Genomic DNA, 19,232 nt, shown 5'->3' on the forward strand with positions numbered 1-19,232 from the left:
TGCTGGTTCAGATAAGGTCATCAAAACTAGACCTGGTCCTGCTGAATATCCTGTTCCTGACCCTGGCACTTGTGTGCACAGTGTGTTTAAACTGGAGACATCTCTAAAATCAGAAGCCACCTGTTTTTACTTTCACTTCTGTGACACTAAAAATGGTCATAGGTCACATTACAACATTTGATATGACAGTCTTCACTAAAGCAGTGTTTCTCCTTTACTAGACTGGATGTAGTGGATATTCACAGGCTAAGTAGGATTATTAGGAATTCAGTCTTTAAGTTGTATAATGCTTTAATACCTTGAGTAGCACAGGAAATGACCTGAATATATAGAATTTTACTAATACATTTGAAAAATGCAGTGAGTGACCTATTGTAATACCGTCAGTCCCTCAGATTGTATCATTTTTTATGGCCTCCTCTCTAAATATACAATGTTTTCCCTTTAGTTTGCAAATCTAAACATATCTTGTCACTATTTGCATACACACATCAAACACAATAAAAGGGAAAACAGGCAGAAAGAAAATGTGCCTTTCCTCCTCCTCCTTCCCCTCTCCTGTTTAATCTGATGTCTCTTTTTGACCTCTATCATTCAACAGCACTTCAAATCAAAGGTTAAAAAACAATGCCACCCCTTGGCCGACATACTGCACTGCTTCACCACAGAGGACCCCTTCCACAAACCTGCCCCACCGTTGTTTCTATTCAACCTTGTAAGAGTGTAAGAGGATGTGTTGGTCTGATTACTCTCTGGTTTCCCACCATTGTATATTGAACCAATTACAGTCAAACAAAGCCTATATGGTTGGTTTGGCGGAAGTACAAGGAATTACCTTTGTGTAAATGACTATATGTACTTAGAATCAGTACTTTTAGTTACATTTTGATGGTAGCTTTTGTTTTGATTACAGTGTAAAAGCCTATCTTGTAAAATCTTTTGATAATTACAGTGCAGATTCTGGACTCCAGTATATTCAACATTGACTCCAGGATGTTCAACATAGACTCCCGGAGACATTGAGAATATCCCTAGCCTCACCCTAAGACACTACAGAGGGAGGTAAAAACTTCTCAGGACATCACCAAGCTGCAATCCCTGGAAGACCTCTACATCCATCAGGATTATCAGACTGCCACAAACTGTTCTGCCTCCTGCTGTTTTAAATATGTAATGTGAGGTTTCGGTATATGGTGGTTTGATCACTCTTGATGAGATTAAACAGCAGGATCCAGACAGAAAACTTCCTCCCACTACAACACCTCCTTGTTCTCACTCACATGTGACTGAACAAACCAATCAAAAGCAATGATGCAGATGTAAAGATTTAAATATGTAAATAAATGTAGTCAACTGTGTAACCATTGTAAATATATTTTGAGTACATTAACTCAAATATTATTAATATATTTACTCTTTAGTCTTGCCTCTTCTTTCAAATATATAAATAACTTTTCTAACTATTTCTAAACCTTACATACATATTATATTTTATTCCTATAATACTACTTCTTTATGTCTTAGATTCTTATATTTTTACTTGCATGATTTTCAGTTAATACATATTGCATTTGACAAATAAAGAAGTTGAAATTGTTTTACTAAAAAAAACTTCACTGTCTTCAGTACATTTCAAATGTGATATCCGTTAAGGTTTAGGAAAGGTGATTTTATATATTGCAATTACATAACTCGTAATGTCTCTTAAGCTTAATGTTTAAAGTAGAAATGAACATGCAATCAGCAATTCATATTCACAGATAATCACAGGTAGATATCCAAAGTCAAAGTACTCTAGAGCCTATCCCTGCTACAGTGTAGAGTGTTTTATTATATAGTATAGCTATCCCTGCTACAGTGTAGAGTGTTTTATTATATAGTATAGTGGATTTTTATCATTAATGTGGTTTGTCAGAGAACATTTTAACCTTTTTACATAATTATTTCTTTATATAATCATAAAATTATATAATATTATTAGAATTATATGTCTTTTTATATTAGGATGAAATATTTATTTTAAAACGTTGAGGAGCTAGTTTCCACAGCAAGGGCAGCTGGTTTATTTTTCATGTGCATGTTCATTCCTGTGAAACAGACCTAGAAGGATCCTGCGGGGAGCTCATACAAACACTGATGTCTTTGAGTATCACTGAGTTGTAGCTCATGTTTCATAATATCACCATCATCACCATTTAAATTGTTATTGTGCAAAGAATTAACTGTTGCTGTCATTTAAACAAAGTGGATTAAAAAATCTGAAAAGTTTATGTAGAAGTGAAGTACCACAAAACTGTATTAAGAACAGTACTTTATTAAATGTAATGAGGAAATACGAACTTTAAATTACTGTCTGTAATCTTTTACAAAACCTTTCATCGTGGCGCCATCTACTGGACATCAATGTAACATACAAAGCACTGTCACGTATAATGGTAGTAGGAGTAGTGTATAATAGTCATTATGATAATTAGCTACGCATCATGAGCTCGGATTAAAGTTGAATTAATTATCAATTATCTGGAAAAAACATTAACACTATGACTTGTATAAACTTATGTAATATTCTGTGTCTTTTCTTAGTTTGAAACCTAAAAATATGTTTCTTTAACAACACCACACAAAAGTAACATTAAGGTATTTATTATTTACAGTAACTTCTAATTCATATTATTCAATAATTCTGAATAATTGTAATGAACTTCTAGTAGTTTACTGAATGTCTTTTCCCAGAAACTGTGCCTGCTATTCTGACACTTCTGACACGATGTCTGTTTATGGCTGCTTACTCATGAATGATGAACGCGTCTTGAGAATGGTGCAGTTCAACCAAAATGACGTTCCCTCCTCAGATATGATAAAATATGATGCATTATAATAGGTCAAACTATCCAACAGTATATAGCATATATAATCATTGTGGGCTGTTTCCTTTTTTCATGACTTTTATGTACTTTTATGTATCTACTCCATACATTTGTTATGGAATAATTTTTACATTGTTTAAAGTAGAAATGAACATGCTTCTTACAGATAATCATTTTATTTGGCACATTTGAAATATTGCTTTTTTATTTTATTTTTTATAAATAGAAACATATTTACTGAGCTGCCAAGAGCAGACAAATAGAGACCACTTCTATGTATTTAATCCATACATTTGTTATGGAATATTTTTACATTGTTATAATTGTACTTTTACATTCCTCTACCACTGAGCCATTCATCACACTTACATTCTTGTGAATAGAGACATCAGCTCTTCAGTTATTTACACGTAGCAAACAGCAGATGGCAGTCTCTCAGCCCATATGTACTGCATGTTGTACTCAACTAAGTACAACTTAGTACAATCATCTTAGTAAGTACTTATATAACTTGCTCTTTTTAACATGTATAAAGTCCAACACCTTATTCTCAGCTTACTTTGCATTGCAGTAAAGTCATATAATGTATTGCAGTGTATTGCATATGATTTAATAGTAACGGTTAGGAACTTAGACTGTACTCGTATCTAATTATATTTTCTGCAACTGGCCGAGGAGGAAATAAAAAGAAGTGATAAAATCAACTGTTAAAGTTGAATGTAGTGCATGGCAGATATAGATATAGATCTTTGCTGTGTGAAAGCTGTTAGCAGGTAAAGCTGGGGCAGCCTGCTGATCACATTCTCATGGTATTTTAAGGGTGTGTGTCAGAATATGGTGTTTTACATCCCCGGGGAGCAATAACACTTGTGTGAATTATTTATGTTGTCTTCCTCATTTGCATGGCTTCTCTCTTGGGCTCCGGGTCACTGGTCCCACTTTTAAACCTGCTACAGATATTTTTTTAGAAGGGTGGGGAAGGTCAGAGGTGAAGGTTAGAGGGTTCCACGGTCACGGAGGTCGTGGGGAAAAAGGAGGATACCCCCTTGTATAGCACATGGAGACAATCCCACAGACAATCCCAGAAAAACCATCCAAATTCCTGCACTGCATTGTGTCCAATATCCTTCAGCCACCTAATGGGTGTTGCAGACTACATGAGGACTCTGCTGAGGTGGATCCAGACCCCCCACCCCCCTTTTTACCATCCTCACACATATGCTACTATAACAATTAAGGACAATGGTGAGTACTTGAAGTTAAGATGGGCGATGACTTGGGGAGCGGGCTATTGTTGGTGTTAAGCATTGTTATCCCAACAATGTCCCTGCTGCGGAAAAGAACTCGAAGTTTTAATGAAGGAACAGAAGAGAGGGGGAGGAGGAGGAGTACCTCATCTGAATTTTATGGGACCAAAGTCTTTTTCTTTCTTCTCTTTGGCAGGGATGAAATATTCCCAACATAGCAGATTGAGGGTTGGTCCACCATGTAATTATAGGATGCAAAGTTACAGGATCTACAGGCTATGATCATTGCTCTGTGGGAGAGAGAACTCTTAAATCAGGATAGTGAAGCTAAAATATGTTTCTTTTTTGATAATGTTCAACTTATTTTAGATACAGAACATCATCTATTATCACAAGGTTGTGCACACATCATTTTTCCATCTATCTAACCAGGTAAAAGCCTGACTGAGATTACAATCTCGTTATCTCTTTTTCCAGAGAATACCTTAGCACTCACTAGACAAACAGACCTCTGTGGAAAAGTGTTCCTGCAGAAGATTTTCTAAATAAAATGTGGGTTGGCCAGAGGTGAGACAAAATCACTGTTATGCAAGTCATGAGTCTCAAATATTTGCTAAGTCTTCAAGTGAAGGTTGTTAAGTCCTAAACTTTGTGTTTCAACTGAGATTGAGAATAAATGCTTGCAAATGCTTACAATACAGCCAAAAGTCCCTAAACAGCTATGGTAGGGACCTTGTGGTGAGATTGTTTTGTCAGCTGCCCAGCAAGAAGTCCTGAAAATGTTCATGAAAATAGAAATGTGAGCATCTACAATATCATGGCAACGTGGCAAACTGCTTGGGAAGATAGTGTGATATGATCAAAACCTCCAGAACAGTTTCTCAGTGGTTGTAGACGTTGAGACTGTTTGGTGAAATTTGGTTTTCAAATCCTAAACAAGTTATTGTGCTTGCTGTAAACTGGCAAATGCACCTTTTCCACCCTGACTGGCTGCTGTGGATTTGATTGAAAGTTTATCTGTTGTCAGTAAAATGACGGCTTGTTTCCCTGAACACTTAAAAACAATATTTTTTTGGCCTTGAGTAGGATATCAAGTGATTCCAATTCAATAGTTCAAATTAAAGTCCAAATGAACCACAAGTCCACCAGATTTGTGACATAACTACACGTCAGTGTCTCGTATGATACTGAATCCACAGGCCAAGCGCTGACAACAGATGTCTGTCTCTAATCAGTATCATTAGATTGGCCTGAATAGGACCAGCGATACTGGAGGTTTTTGTCTTGTCCTCTGAGATGCTTAATTAAGAAGAGGACTTGCACGCTATGGATCAAACTGATCAATATGTTAGACAGGGGGAGGCAGGTCACGGGTAGTGCATGATTTTGACCTGTAGCTGTCTGGTCATGAGACGTTGGTGAACTTTGACCTTGTCTTCACCAGATAGCATAAAACATTTATTCAGGTCAGACAACATAGAAAAAAATCATGTCTCTACTTAATCACAGCCTTGTTCAATATGGTGATATCATGGTTAGTGTTAAAATAATGAAATGTTTCAGGTCATTAAGTGCTCAGGGGTTTTACAAGGGTGGTCTTTTTCTCCTCTGGCAGAGCTGTTATTGTGGCCTGTAAACAAGAATTTAAGACCCAATATAGTCGAGTTTGTTTTAGACATTAACTCCTCTCACTGTGAAAAAGATTACTCACTTCACCAGCACCTGCAGACATTTCAGCAGCTGACTCTTGATTGTTTGTGTACTCGCCATGCTCTTTTGTGTTCAAATGGAGGTCATTCAGAGATGCACTCCACCCTTCACTGCAGAAATGTTTTGTAGTTTGGAACAGAATACACCTATTTGGTTCGAATATACTTTGTCTGTGTCAGGAATGTGGAAATGAAGGACTATCTGCACTGAATTTCTGTCTTTTGTCATACAAATGAGAAGATCTGTTACTGTAGATCAGCAACTTAACTGCTCTCTAGCTGCTTTGTCCTCCTTGTGTGCCTGCAGCTAGTTATCGGTAATAACTGACAGATTACAAAATAGTTGAATTAAGATTTAGACTGTGCCAATTTATAGACAGTCTCAATCAACAGAAGCTGGGACTGTTGGAAAGGGGTGTTTGGAAGTCTTCTGAGGTCTGCTGATTAAGGCAGAGAGGGTCATCTTAAAACAAATGGTTGGTATTATGGTTGAGACATGTCAGCTTTACGTCACCATGAGAATCACAGTCTCGTCTCTCAGTGATAAAGACATCAGACTGCAGCACTGAAGGCTGAACCTAACTACTTTCAAACACATCATACTGTCATAATTAAATATTAGATCAGTGTTATTTATATTATTTGGTGTTAATTCTACTGAGATCCAGTGGTGGGAGATGGATTTTTTACTTGCTGCGATACAACAATGTAAAGACTGCAAACACACTGACACTTACTGGATGGTACAAAGCTATTTTTTGATATGATATGTGATATCTGGCATATACTGTAGGTCCAAGTATATGAATCATGTATTCTGTAAGATTTCTTGAAATATATTGGTACTAGACTGACAGTTCTGGCAGATCACAGTCATGATCCAACACATTGTATGAATACATCACTGGCTTGCTGTGGGACTATAACATATAGTATTAAGTGTCAGTGATGCTGCACTGTAAAGAAATATAGGATGTAGATGCTGTCTCTGATGAGGGTGATTTCTTCTGTTTTTTGGATGTTTACCATCACCTCCCTCCTTTTTTGTTGTTTAATTTGTTTGTCTGTGTACTTATTTGTTTTTAAGTCTCTTTTATACTGTACCTTTTAGTAAGTACAAAACTTTTAATGCTGGCCCTGATTTGGGATGTGTTCTCTACTGTTTCTTTATTGTGCGACACAGCCTTAACTTTTAATACTGTCTGTTTTCTGTTTTGTAAAAAAAGAAAAAAAAAAGTTCAATAAATATAAAAGAAAAACCCCAAAACGTTACTTGTATGGAAGTATTGTGTACTTAAAGTCATAATACAGATTATTTTATATTATAAGGGGGATTAATGATTTGGTGATCTTATCTTCTTAATAATTGATTTATGGTTTGATCTTAAAGTCTGACTCAACATCTTAAACCTTCAAAATATTCCGTTCACATTTACACAAGACAAAGAGAAGCAGCAAATCTTCACATGTGAGAAGCTAAAGTTCAAGTATTTGCTCTTTCTGCTTGGGAAATAACTTCAGCTGTATTATTCTTTAAAGTTGCACCTCTATATATTATATTTTTACATCATTATGACTGATGTGTTAATGTGACAAGGCTCTTTCACTGCTGTAGCACATCAAATGAAATGAATCTGAAAGAGTTAGAAACAGAGTGATAATATGTTTTTAAAAAAAACTGAACCGTGTCATGCAGGAATGTGCAAAGTATTATAAGTAATATTTAACGGTGCAAGATATTTTTAAAGACATAGTAATCCTAAGCTTGTTAATTGTAACTAACTCTTGAGTAGTTTAATCAATGACAGGGCTTCATATTCAGTTTGTAAGTTGATATTAAGCTGATCCATGTGTGCACAGTCTAAATAAAGCTATCAAATGTAAAGTAGAAAAGCAGCACAATGGGAGGTTAAAAGCAAAACACTTGCCAGCAGAAAGTAGATGACTGTAACAAAAACACATCTTCTACTCCTCCGACTAAAGAACTCCAAAATTGATAATGGAATAATATTGTTATTGTGACCATACTTGGTGTTGTAGACAGGGCGGGGCTGATGCAAATGGAGGGGCTTACCCGGATCTACCGCTGCAGATATTTCCGAGGCTCCTCCCTGCACTTTTTTTATCGCCTTATAACAGGATATCTCACTGGCGCGAAAAACGCACTGTGTGGCTTTCTATTACACATTGTGGGGCGGATCTTGTTCCTGTTGTTTGAGCCCCGGCTTTTTTCCCCCTGTTACTACTTAAAATTAAAGCAAAAGTATAGGTGTCGACGGAACATCTCATCTTTGTACCCAGCCACAACTCGGACAGCTTTTTATCCGTCTGATCTCCGCGCATTGTGGACACTTTTGGCTGACGGCAGACTTTCAATGCCCTGAATTTCACTGCGTGTTTTTTGTGCAGAGAGCCGGTGAGTACTTTTATTCCAATGTCTGCTTAGAAAGTTTTTTTTTTCTTCTGATGAGGGAAATAGAGGACTGCCTGTTAGGGGTTAACCCACTCTTGATCGTGAAGCAGTCCACTTTTCTTCTTTATCGGTTCACATGACTGATCCGTGGAACAAAGCGCTGCCTACATTTCAGGAAATGCAGCCTCATGTGTGTGACTTTTACGCACGACAGTCTTGTGAAACAAAAAAAGTCTGCAGTGATCTCAAGTCACATCCTGTCCTTTTAAAAAACTTGCACTGGATCACTTTGGATGCCTATATTAATATATATGACTATATTATGTAATAATCCCGTGTGCTTGGACAGTTTGAGTCCATCAGCGCAAAGGGAGCATCCGCAAGATGCAATCAATTATTAATGTGGTCCCATTTGTGGAAAGTCGGCGGTTAGAGTGATGTGATATCCTAATAGTCCATTAGATGGATACTTGAAACGAGATCATGCATCTGATGGGAACTACTTTAAAAAGATCATTGCTAATCGCTGTGATATTTCCCCTCAGGTTGTACAGGACGTTCTTCAGAGGCGGCTGGTGTCATTTGATCATTTCTGGGAATAAACTCTAGAGGATTTTTATTAACTGGAAACATGGAGTTCGATTGTTACCAGCACTATTTCTTCAACGATTTCGACACAGAGGAGGATTTTTACAAGTCTACCGCACCAAGCGAGGACATATGGAAAAAGTTCGAGCTGCTGCCCACCCCTCCAATGTCTCCCACCCGGACTCTGAGCGGTGGTGTGCCGCAACTCTCACCGGGAGACAAGCTTAGCTGGCTGTCCAAAGTCCTGGGTCAGGACGAGGAGTGCGAAGGACAGTTCATACCAGATTCCGGGGAACTGTTCGGCAACCTCAGCTCCATAATCATCCAGGACTGCATGTGGAGTAGTTTCTCTGCCAGTAAGCAGCTGGAGAAGGTCAACGGGAAAGTGTCAGCTGCGGCACAGACCAGTGTCTCCCCCTTGGCCCAGATCTCAGTGAGACCGAACAAGGCGCAGTGCGTCTCTCCCAGTGGCCCGCTCGCCACCTCAGCGACAGACTGCGTCGACCCCGCGGCTGTTCTCACCATCCCGGCAAGCAGCTGCAGGAAGCCGGCGTCGTCTGGCTCCGAGTCTCGCTCTGATTCCTCTGGTAAGGAAGCAGCCATGCTCTAAATTGCCCCACCCTGCCCCGGGATTATATTGCCCTCTAACAATGCGTAATTTGGAAAACTGGGCTGCTGTTGCATAACTGTGGTCTGCGGTGTAGAGGGGTTATCAAGTGCATCACACTCAGTCGCCCTTTTTTATTTATTTATTTTTTATTTTTTTTAAACTGCTGGATATTTACTCTCACTGCGCCACATGTGTGCTCAAAATGCGCATGCCAATCTTTTAAAAACCGCGCCCCCGTCACTTTTACTTGAATTTCCCCCTTTTTCAATATCTGCCACTGGCTCTGCATTGCAATCAGAGTGCGGCAGAGGGGCGGGGTGACCAAGTCCTGATGATTTATTACTACTACACACACACACAGACAGACCGTGAGAGTTACTCTTTCACACTTCCCAAATTAGGGAGTGACCCATTGCGGGCAGATCTCCTCATTTAAATTGATGATGAATGCTCAATGAATGACAAAAGCCCGAATTCCTGCAGGCTTTGGCATGGATGACCACTGCTGTTAACACCTCAGTTCCTGCTCTGACCCCCCCTCTAGATGGATTTACATGCTTTGACTGTGGAATGCACTTCCTTGTAGTAGTTTAGTTAAATTTTGATTCAGCTTGACTCTGCAGGAGTGTGAAGCTTGTGAAATAATTCATAAAGGATGCTATTTTTTTCTGTGTGTATTGATGAGTTGTTTCCCCGTATGATCGCAGATGATGAGGAAATCGATGTGGTCACCGTGGAGAGCAAGCAGAACCTGATGCGGCTGGTCAGAAAACCAGTGACCATCACAGTCCGGGCTGACCCCTGCCCCAAACGCTTCCACATGTCTGTCCACCGACAGCAGCACAACTACGCCGCCCGCTCCCCAGACAGTGATCCAGAACCTGAGGAGGAAGACGACGACGACGACGATGATGATGAGGAGGAGGAGGACGAGTATGAGGAAGAGCCTCAAAGCAAGCGTTCCTGCACGGCATCCAGTCAGCACGCAGGTTGTTCAGCTCGTGTCTCCCAGCCTGCCTCCCCCTCAGAGACCCCCCAAAACTCTGACGCAGAGGACACTGACCGCAGGCGGAATCACAACTTCCTTGAGAGAAAGAGGAGAAATGATCTCCGGTCCCGTTTCCTCGCCCTGCGGGATCAGGTCCCAGGTCTGGAGTCGGCCAAGACCCCAAAGGTGGCCATCCTGACCCATGCAACAGAGTACCTCGTGGAGCTGCACATCAAGGAGAAACGGCAACTCCAGGAGAAGAAACGACTCAAAGTCCGCCAACAGCAGCTTTTCCGCAGATTATCTGAACTGAAGCGCTCTTGAGACACATAATTGAAATAAACTGCCTCATTCACAGTCAGGAACTTCTACTCTCAAGTTACCTGTCACTTTTTTGAAAAGTTTTTATATAACAACATGCCTCATGTAAATAGCTGTTAATTTTGTTTGGAGTACATTCATATAGCTGTGGGCTTCCTATGAATTGACTTTGCTGGCCAATGAACCTGACACGGGGAGGAACAGCTAGTGTGCTGTGTGTTTTTTCTTTCTTTCTTTGCAGTGTTTTTAGTTTTGAGCAGTCGGGTAATGGAATTGATTTTATATCTATGACTGAGATATTTCCTAGTATGGTGTGATGGGAACTCTGTTGTCAGAGAACCTTCAGGTTGTATGGTTGAGATGTCTTCATTTTGTCATTGCACACTTATAATGGAGTGAGGTGCGAACGCCTCTCTGTGTACATATGAGTGGATGAGTCAGCTCCTGGTTTATTTGTATTGTATGACTAATTGTTTGATGTACAAATTGTTCTGTAAATAATAGTTTATCGCTCCTGGTGAAGGAGACAGAATCAAGAGTTAAGAGTTAAGTGAGCTTTGCTCCTCTTTATGACATGCCAGGCATCGATGAACCTCTATTTTGTTAAGAAAATAGGAAAAATGGGCAAAAAAAAGAAGAAAAAAAAGAATAAGTAGCACTGCTGTACTTTATATTCACACGTCACTTTGTGATTTCAATGCTTCTCCTGATTTTGTTTGATTTTTTTTTTTAAAGCATGCTAACAACAACAGCAACATTAAATTTTTATACCATATTTGCATACAAGACCGACGTGTGTGTCTTTTTATTCAAATGCCATGTGTCTGCAAGTTACTGTATTCTTCCATAAATTGAAAATTTTGACCTTGCTGTCAAATTTATTTCACGCCTGTCTCAAAGTTACAATCCCATATTTAGTTTCCATGGCAGCCTAAAGAAACCTTGCACCAAAAAGTGAACCCTTTATTTTATTTGTTTGAAGAGGAAGTGACACAGATTTATCGTGCCTCACACTGAAAGCGTGGGTACGATCCACCACAAGCTGCTGTGGTAGGTGGTGCCTCTCCAGAAGCACATCCTACTATCACACACACAAATCAGCTGTAAATGGGGGCAGATCATAAAAGGTGAGACAACTGCTCGATTCCAGCCTCTATGTGTCGCTTTGAGGCAGCTGCGGCGGCGTACAAACGAGCGTGTCCTGTGCACCAGCTGCTGGTCTACAGAAGGTTAGAATGAGCTTGTCCTTGAGACTTACCCTTGAAGAGTGTGTGTGATACTGTTGCAGATCCTCCCCTCTGCAGTGGCTGCTGCATGCTGGGCACCTGATGTGCTCTGAACTAGGTTACACTCACACACACATGCAATCAGTATCTTTAGAACAGTCCCTAGGGTTTGTGTGAACTGCTACTTGGATCCAGTGCAGATATTCACATAGGTATGTGAGTAGCACTGTTTCATGTAAGTGGCTGTAAAATATCCTGTAAATACAAAAGGTGAAAATCTGTGAATGATTTCTACATTATTGGACAACGGTACGCTCTTATCCCATTTCACAAGGCTAGTATTTGTAATGTGACATGCCTTTTACTACCCTTTGTTATATACTATATTGCTTTATGGTCCATGTAATTGGTGGGCGTTTCATGCCAGTCGGACTCCTTACATGCAGCTGCTGTCCCCCAGAGAGCTACTTGAGTAATAAGAGTAGAGCGAAGGGGTCCAGTGCAGATAGATAAGCAGATGCTTGGGATCCATATTAAATAGTAACCTGAAACTCTTGGTGATGGAGGCTACCCGAGTGTGGTGGGTAAGATCCTTACACTGACATACAGTGTGTGGTTACCTTTACTTTGTACTCACACTGGCTGAGTTCAGAAGTTGCAGGAAGGTAGCTGTGTGAACATCCTGTCCTATATTTAGGCAGGGTGCAGGGTAACAGAATGAGTAATAACTAGAGAGTTTCTGCTGCGCACTAGGTTAAAACTACCAGAAATGTATTAGACTGAAATAGACAACGTTTTAAACCTAGCACGTAAAAAATTATTATGTATAAAACCAACCTAAAGGCTTAACTTTTAGCATTTATAAACCCGTAAATAAGAGTTCCTGTTTGATGCTACTGTCCTATCAATGACCTCACCCACGTGTCTCTGCAAGCCTGAATGACTGAGGTTTGAGAGCCAGTCATTTGTATAATCAACTCAAAGCAACCATCTCATTCAAGTACAGCCTGACAGACGAGCCAGGCACACCCTGAACTCCAACCGTCTTGCAACTCACTGGCCTTTGTTATGGCTGGGATTAGATGGTGTTTCACCTGACTGTGTTCTCTCTCTCTGGGGCCCCATTTCCAACCCAGAGGGCACTATTTTCTGGCATAGTTGAACATTTTCTTTTACAAAATTAACATTTGGTTTCAGGCAGCTCAGTTGAGGGAGTTAAATGGCCCCGTCTACAAGTAATACATCATAGAATACAGACCGGTACAACCGGTAATAAAATAAGCTGTTTGACATAAGCTGCAGGTGCTTTGCTGTTTATACTTTATATGACATCAGGAAGTGAAAGCAGAAATCAGATTTTGGATAGGACCCAGATAGGAGAGATCTGTCTGATACATTTCCTGTTGCCTCCTGCTTGCAAATTCATCTGAAGTGAGTGGGAAATCAATCATTAACTTGATAATGTAGACAAGGTTCAAAGACTTTCTCCATAAGATGTGATGTTAGCGTGGTTGCCTGTTTATTTCAGGACAGTGCAACCGCAACACCAACATGCAAAGTGTTTAGTCCACAGTGTGTCTCTGGGGATGCAAATATGGAACTGAATTGAGTTATTTTGTTTCTTTTTTTAAGATTAATTCTGGAAGAATTGTCCAAACTCCAAACAGACTGTAATTGTTCATTTTGGAGTTAAAAGATTAAAAAAAAAAAATGGTGTGACATTTTTTTTATAATACAATAAACACTCAGTGACTCAGCGGCGCTCCTATGTTGTAAAAAACAGGCTTCATTGAAGAACATAATGAGGTAAGAGGATCTCTTTTTCCTTTGGGATGCTCTGACGGTTAACTTGCCAGACCAGATTTTCTGCTCTCAAGTTCAAGCAACGCCTACACTGAGCAACTTCTGAATTGCACGTGACACACATCTTCATACTGTGACTGTCTGCTTTTAGAGCATGTGTGTTTCATTCTCTTACATCCGCGGGCTACATTTATTTTCCATGATAAAAAATAAGCCTTTTTGTCCTGAACAGCTATGACCGGTTGCTGTCCCTTACACTATAATGTGTACATCAGAGGATATGGTTCATGGCTGAGGTCTATATATTCTCAGGATACAAGACAGCATGTGACGGCTGTACTGGTGGTCAGACAGAAGTGTGTTATGTGTGCGATCAGGGTGGGACTGTGGCGAATTGATGATGATGATTTGGCTGGGTGGAGAGCAGCCTCTCTTTGATTTATACATCCTTCTTCTTCTCATTCATCTTTCCTTTTATTTTTAAGCATATATCTTTTTACTGTGACTTAGGGGCTGTGTGATGGTATTCTTTTAGAATAAGACCTTAATGCATTGCTGCCTGGGAAATATTTTGATTGAATAGTTGGCTAGCATGACTAATGGGCTAATTGAATGATTTATTAAAACAGAGACGATTAGAGCCGCGCAACTAGGCGACATAAGTTCCCTGAGAAGCTGCTACAACGCGACACCTTCAGAAATGACACATTTATGTATGTATGCTTCTGTTAAAGCCTCTTCAATTCATTAACTTTTACCCTGTTAATATCCATATGTTACAGTTGGCACACACAGCAATTGAATCATCTCAGAACAATGACTCAACCTGTAAACTTTGGCAGAATAACGCAAAAGCAGACGAGCGTGTCTTATCTTTGGCAAGTGTCCTTGACAAGAAACATGACCAGTTATGCTCGTTGCTCTTGCATTTCTTGTTTATAAACCACCATCGAGGTCAAACTAGTTCAAATCTGCAGTTTGAAATGAAAAAAAAAAAAGAAAAGACAGCTGCAACTTACATTTATAAACTAAATTGAGCAACATATGAAGCGAACTTTCGTAACTGTTTAGATCCCCAAGCTGTCGCGGTGATGAATCTCCTAACTCTGCACACACAAAGGTACATTGAGCAATATTTCCACCATGTTAACTGGTTGTGTTCTGAGCGTCCTGGTTTGAATGGCGTGTATACATTGTGTGTTTACACAGCAGAACAGAGGAGGAAACAGACCATAAACACACTGCACTGGTTTGTGATTCTAAGAGCATGGTTGAACTGGCTGCTCATCACTGACCTACATGTGAGTGTATATAGGACATAAAGGCAGAAGAGACACAGGCTTATCTTAGGACAACCATATGATGTGCTGCGTGAGAATGAGCTGTAATGGAACTGAATAATCCCGCATTGGAGAGAAGGCTTGGTTCAGGTTTGTGAGATTTTGAGCGGTGAGGAAATCATAGTCAGCTGGAAAGAGAAGTGTACGCACTGTCATCCCTTTTCTTACTCAACACTCAACACACACCCTTCCCTTTTTAAGTGGCTGACGGTCAAGGAGAATGGGGAAAACACAAGCGGGAAGAGACGCAGATACACACATCTGCTTGTGGGGGGAACACACACACACACATACAAATGCTTGCAGAAAAAAACTTTCCCTGGTTGCAGTCCTCCATCTCCCTGCCTACTGACCTGCATTCCAGCCTGGTTGTGTCACTGGAACTCAGCCGGGGCTGCTGCGGCTACTGTCCATCTGATCCTAATGAGTCTGTGAGCATGCCACTGAAAAACCACATGAATATGCAAGTATTCACATTCTTTTACCCCCCCCTCCCCCCCCCTTTTTTTTTCCTACTGTCCCTATCTTTCTTTCTACCCCCCATTCCCCCCCTCAGAAACAGTCTGCTGTCTCCTGCCCTCCCCTCAGGTACTTATCTCCACCATTTGCTGATCTAGGTCAGTCTTCTGAGCTCAGTTTCTCTGTGTGTGTGTGTGTTGCTCACCCTCCCTATCCTAAGGCCAGTATTACATAACAGTGATGATTCAGTTGGAACAGGCTGTATATGTTCCTCTCTCTCTCTCTCTCTCTCTCTCTCTCTCTCTGGATACATCTGGCCCCAGCTGACTGGTGTCAAACCAGTCTTTTGCTTTAAACCTCAGCCAGTCCAATAAATTGGTCCACTTTAAAACCAAATAAACACTGGAAGTGTGAGGAGTTCCTGTGTGGAACCTGTTGTGCAGCACAAACGATTTTGTTGTGTTTTGTTGTTGTCTTTACCCTCCTCAGCTGACTTGACTTGGCCTGTCCTTTGTAGGTTAGTAGTACCTCAGACAAATTCAGGGGGGTTAGCGTAGGGCCAGGCGGCCATGTTGTGTCATTGAATCAAGACGGTCTAATCTGGAGCTAATCCTAATCCCGTTAGTGTAAACACCGCTACCATCTGTGCCGAGACACACCACAGCTCTGATTATAATGAACCCATCAAAAGATCTTCAAACCACCACGCTGCGTGAGCTGTCAGTGGCTCGCAATAAACTCTCTGACCTGGGCTTATGACATAATCATGCTAAAGATGGACAGTCCAATAGTTAAGGGGTGAACAAACAAATGCATAGCCAATGCGGTACATGAGAAGATCTTAATGAAGTAGGCAATTACGATGGGAGACAAAAAAGGGACAAACATGAGTTATCTGTTTCTATAGGGTCTGCAGATGGAAGAGGAAGTATTAGCTGTGGTGATGTAACCATGGTGGTAGTTAATGGATAAGCAGGGGGAGAGAGGGTGGAAAAGGGCCTCAACAGTGGCAACTGCTGTGCTACCCTCACCCTGGCAACCACCACCCTTCCTGACACACACATACACTGAATGGGTGAGATGGCTTGTGAGTCATTAAAGCTGGCAGTATCTTGGTGTTGAGCCTTAAAAAAAATCATATTGGTGCCTTGACCTAAAACCCTGGTTATTTAGCTGTCTGTAGACATGATTTATTGTCTAGTTTCTGATTCCTGGCTCTGTGCAGACGTGTCTTTGACATCCAGCAATTGTTTGTTATTTCTGTACTGACTGAGTAACCTTAGCAGGTGAGGAGGAACACCCTTGGGTTTCTGGTCTCCTGGACTCTCTCCATCTCTCTGTTGAGTTTGGCTTCTTCATCATATGACTAGTAATGAGAAACAAGAGTGACAAACTAAAAAAAATAATGTTAAAACAGCTATAAACAATATTTTATATTAATAATCAGTGTGTTTTAACATATTTAAGTTCATTGTTTTGGCTTACTGTCACCGCTCTTATCTGTTTCGAAACATTTAAGTGGAAAACCCCTATAAACCCTGGTACCCTATACCAGACCAGCACTAAACCACATCCAGGCAAAATTAGCAACTAACTGGTGAACAAAATAGAGCAACTAAACAGGTGTTGGTGGAGACCAAAACAGAGCTGAAAGATAATATATGATTATTGTGTTTGTCGCACTGCTCACCAAACATAAAAATTACGTAATATAGGTTTACCAGTGTCACTTTCATTTCAGATCATCATTTCATTGTTTGTGGTTTTATTTCTGTTTGTTTTGCTGTCCAAATATCTTGGATACTATTGAAGTATCTCAAGCTAGCATATTTCTTAAAAGTGAAGGACTTATGTGATTCTGACTTGTGTATACACTTGCACAACTTACTGGGTAAAGTAAATGCACATAAATGCTCCACATTTGATAGCAGATTTAAAGCAACACTGTGTAGGAATTAGCATTTTTGAGATTTAGCCATTTAGCCCCGCAATTTCAGAGCGCAAATACCACTGTTGTAAATATAGACATAGGTGTATTTGTTATGATTATGATTAAAAAAAAACTAGTGAGTCAACAGCTTTGCTAACAGCTAAACATTAAGCAAGTGCAACAAAACAAGACATAGCAACCAGCTAATATTACTTAGTCCAACAATAAGAAGCACAGCTTCTGTCTGTCAGTCTTTTATTTCACAAAGCTCTCGCCAACGACTAAAAGTCAGTCCCAGATTTACTCTTGTCCATAGCTTCTTACTTGGTCACTCTCATTTTCTTTTCGCCTCTGCCATTACGTCCATAGAGGCTACTGAGACTGGTTATACTGCCTGCTTGCTCAACTCTTATTGTGGCACAACACCGGCTCTGCTCCCGTGAATATCTCCTCCTCCTGGAGGTCCAATACGCCTGTGGTACACTGACATTCCCTTGGTGCTCTGAGCTTTCAGTCTGGGCATCTCAGCTAACAAACTGAGCTAACATTAGCTAACAGCAGCTATAGTTTGCAACATTTTACTTTATTGCCCATCAGGAAACACAATCAATAACCGAGAGGTGATGTGCAGAAGCCAGACGACATCAAAGGGAAAACCAGGAAACATTTTCTCCATAAGATATGATCCAGTTTCACCAGAATCAGTGAAATAGTTGGTGGTGTGTGACTTAGTGCCGTAAAACGCAGTTGATTGTACCCAGAGCACAAAGTTACACATTGTGAGAACAGATGTACAGGGTGGGACACCATTCACCTGGTTATATGACAGTGTGGCAAGAAAATAATTTTAAACCTGATGTTGCTTTAAAACAATTCTAGGCTTTCAAAATAAAATGAAGCAATCTCGTAACAGGTGCCAACGGAAGTGAACTGATGCCGAGTATGTATGATCTAAATGAAACCTGTTGCTGGTGTTAGTTGGAGGGGGGTTCATCAACAGAGTAGAAGTTTAAAACGGAGCCACTGCTGCTCTCACAGCGAACTGCCGGCTTTGTCAGCGAGCAGATGTTCCTTTGTTTGACTCTGTGGTGTAAGGTTGCTTCAGTTGAAGTTGGGACACTTGCTGCATCTTTTGAATTTGGCCCCATTGAGTCCCGTCACCACCCCCAGCTCCTTCTGCCCCCCCAAGCTACTCATAGAGGGTATTTACCCCTCCCCCATGTCCCCTTTAACCCCCTGCAGACCTGGTAGTTTCCCCACTACCCATACTACAACCCCCTGCCCTCCCCCCCCTAGATCTTTAGTGCTTGTGCTCTTTTTTGTCTCCCCCACAGTCAGGACTTCAGTAATCAGCACCCCCCCACCAGACATATGCACATCAAAAGCCAATTTATTGAGCAATTACTGCAGTGTGAAAGTGCATATGGAGAGTATTTGAAAAATTGTAGATACACCTACACGTACCCACCCACACACACACACACACACACACACACACACACACACACACACACACACACACACACACACACACACACACACTATGTGTTATCAGATTGTCTCTTATCAGATGGTGAATGTATAGTGTATAGACGCCTCTGTTCATCCTGCATGGTTACAATTCCTTCTTTTCAGCCGGCATCTGAATGTGACTGCTGTTGTCGTCAGGGCGTGAGTGACCAGCACTGTGGAGCTTATGTAATAGTCAGTGCCCTGCTTTCCTCTTCCCTC

At 40.6% G+C, this 19,232-nt stretch overlaps 1 protein-coding gene across 1 annotated transcript; it reads left to right on the forward strand.

Annotated features, from left to right (window-relative positions):
- Positions 1 to 7,938: 7,938 nt before the first annotated feature.
- Positions 7,939 to 11,531, forward strand: LOC104924643 (protein L-Myc-1b). Its single transcript, XM_010738056.3, has 3 exons — positions 7,939 to 8,239; positions 8,782 to 9,411; positions 10,142 to 11,531. Exons 2-3 carry the CDS (start codon positions 8,868 to 8,870, stop codon positions 10,744 to 10,746), a joined length of 1,149 nt encoding a protein of 382 aa, XP_010736358.3. The 5' UTR covers positions 7,939 to 8,239; positions 8,782 to 8,867; the 3' UTR covers positions 10,747 to 11,531.
- The last annotated feature ends 7,701 nt before the right edge of the window (positions 11,532 to 19,232 follow it).

This window comes from Larimichthys crocea, chromosome XXIV, assembly GCF_000972845.2.
Source record: "Larimichthys crocea isolate SSNF chromosome XXIV, L_crocea_2.0, whole genome shotgun sequence".
In the NCBI taxonomy this organism is placed as follows: Eukaryota; Metazoa; Chordata; class Actinopteri; family Sciaenidae; genus Larimichthys; species Larimichthys crocea.

Excerpts from the sequence above, each read along its gene's own strand:
- LOC104924643 (XM_010738056.3), top strand. The coding sequence starts at position 8,868 with ATGGAGTTCGATTGTTACCAGCACTATTTCTTCAACGATTTCGACACA. Across the intron at positions 9,412-10,141 it reads GTCTCGCTCTGATTCCTCTG|ATGATGAGGAAATCGATGTG; the intron begins GTAAGGAAGCAG and ends GTATGATCGCAG.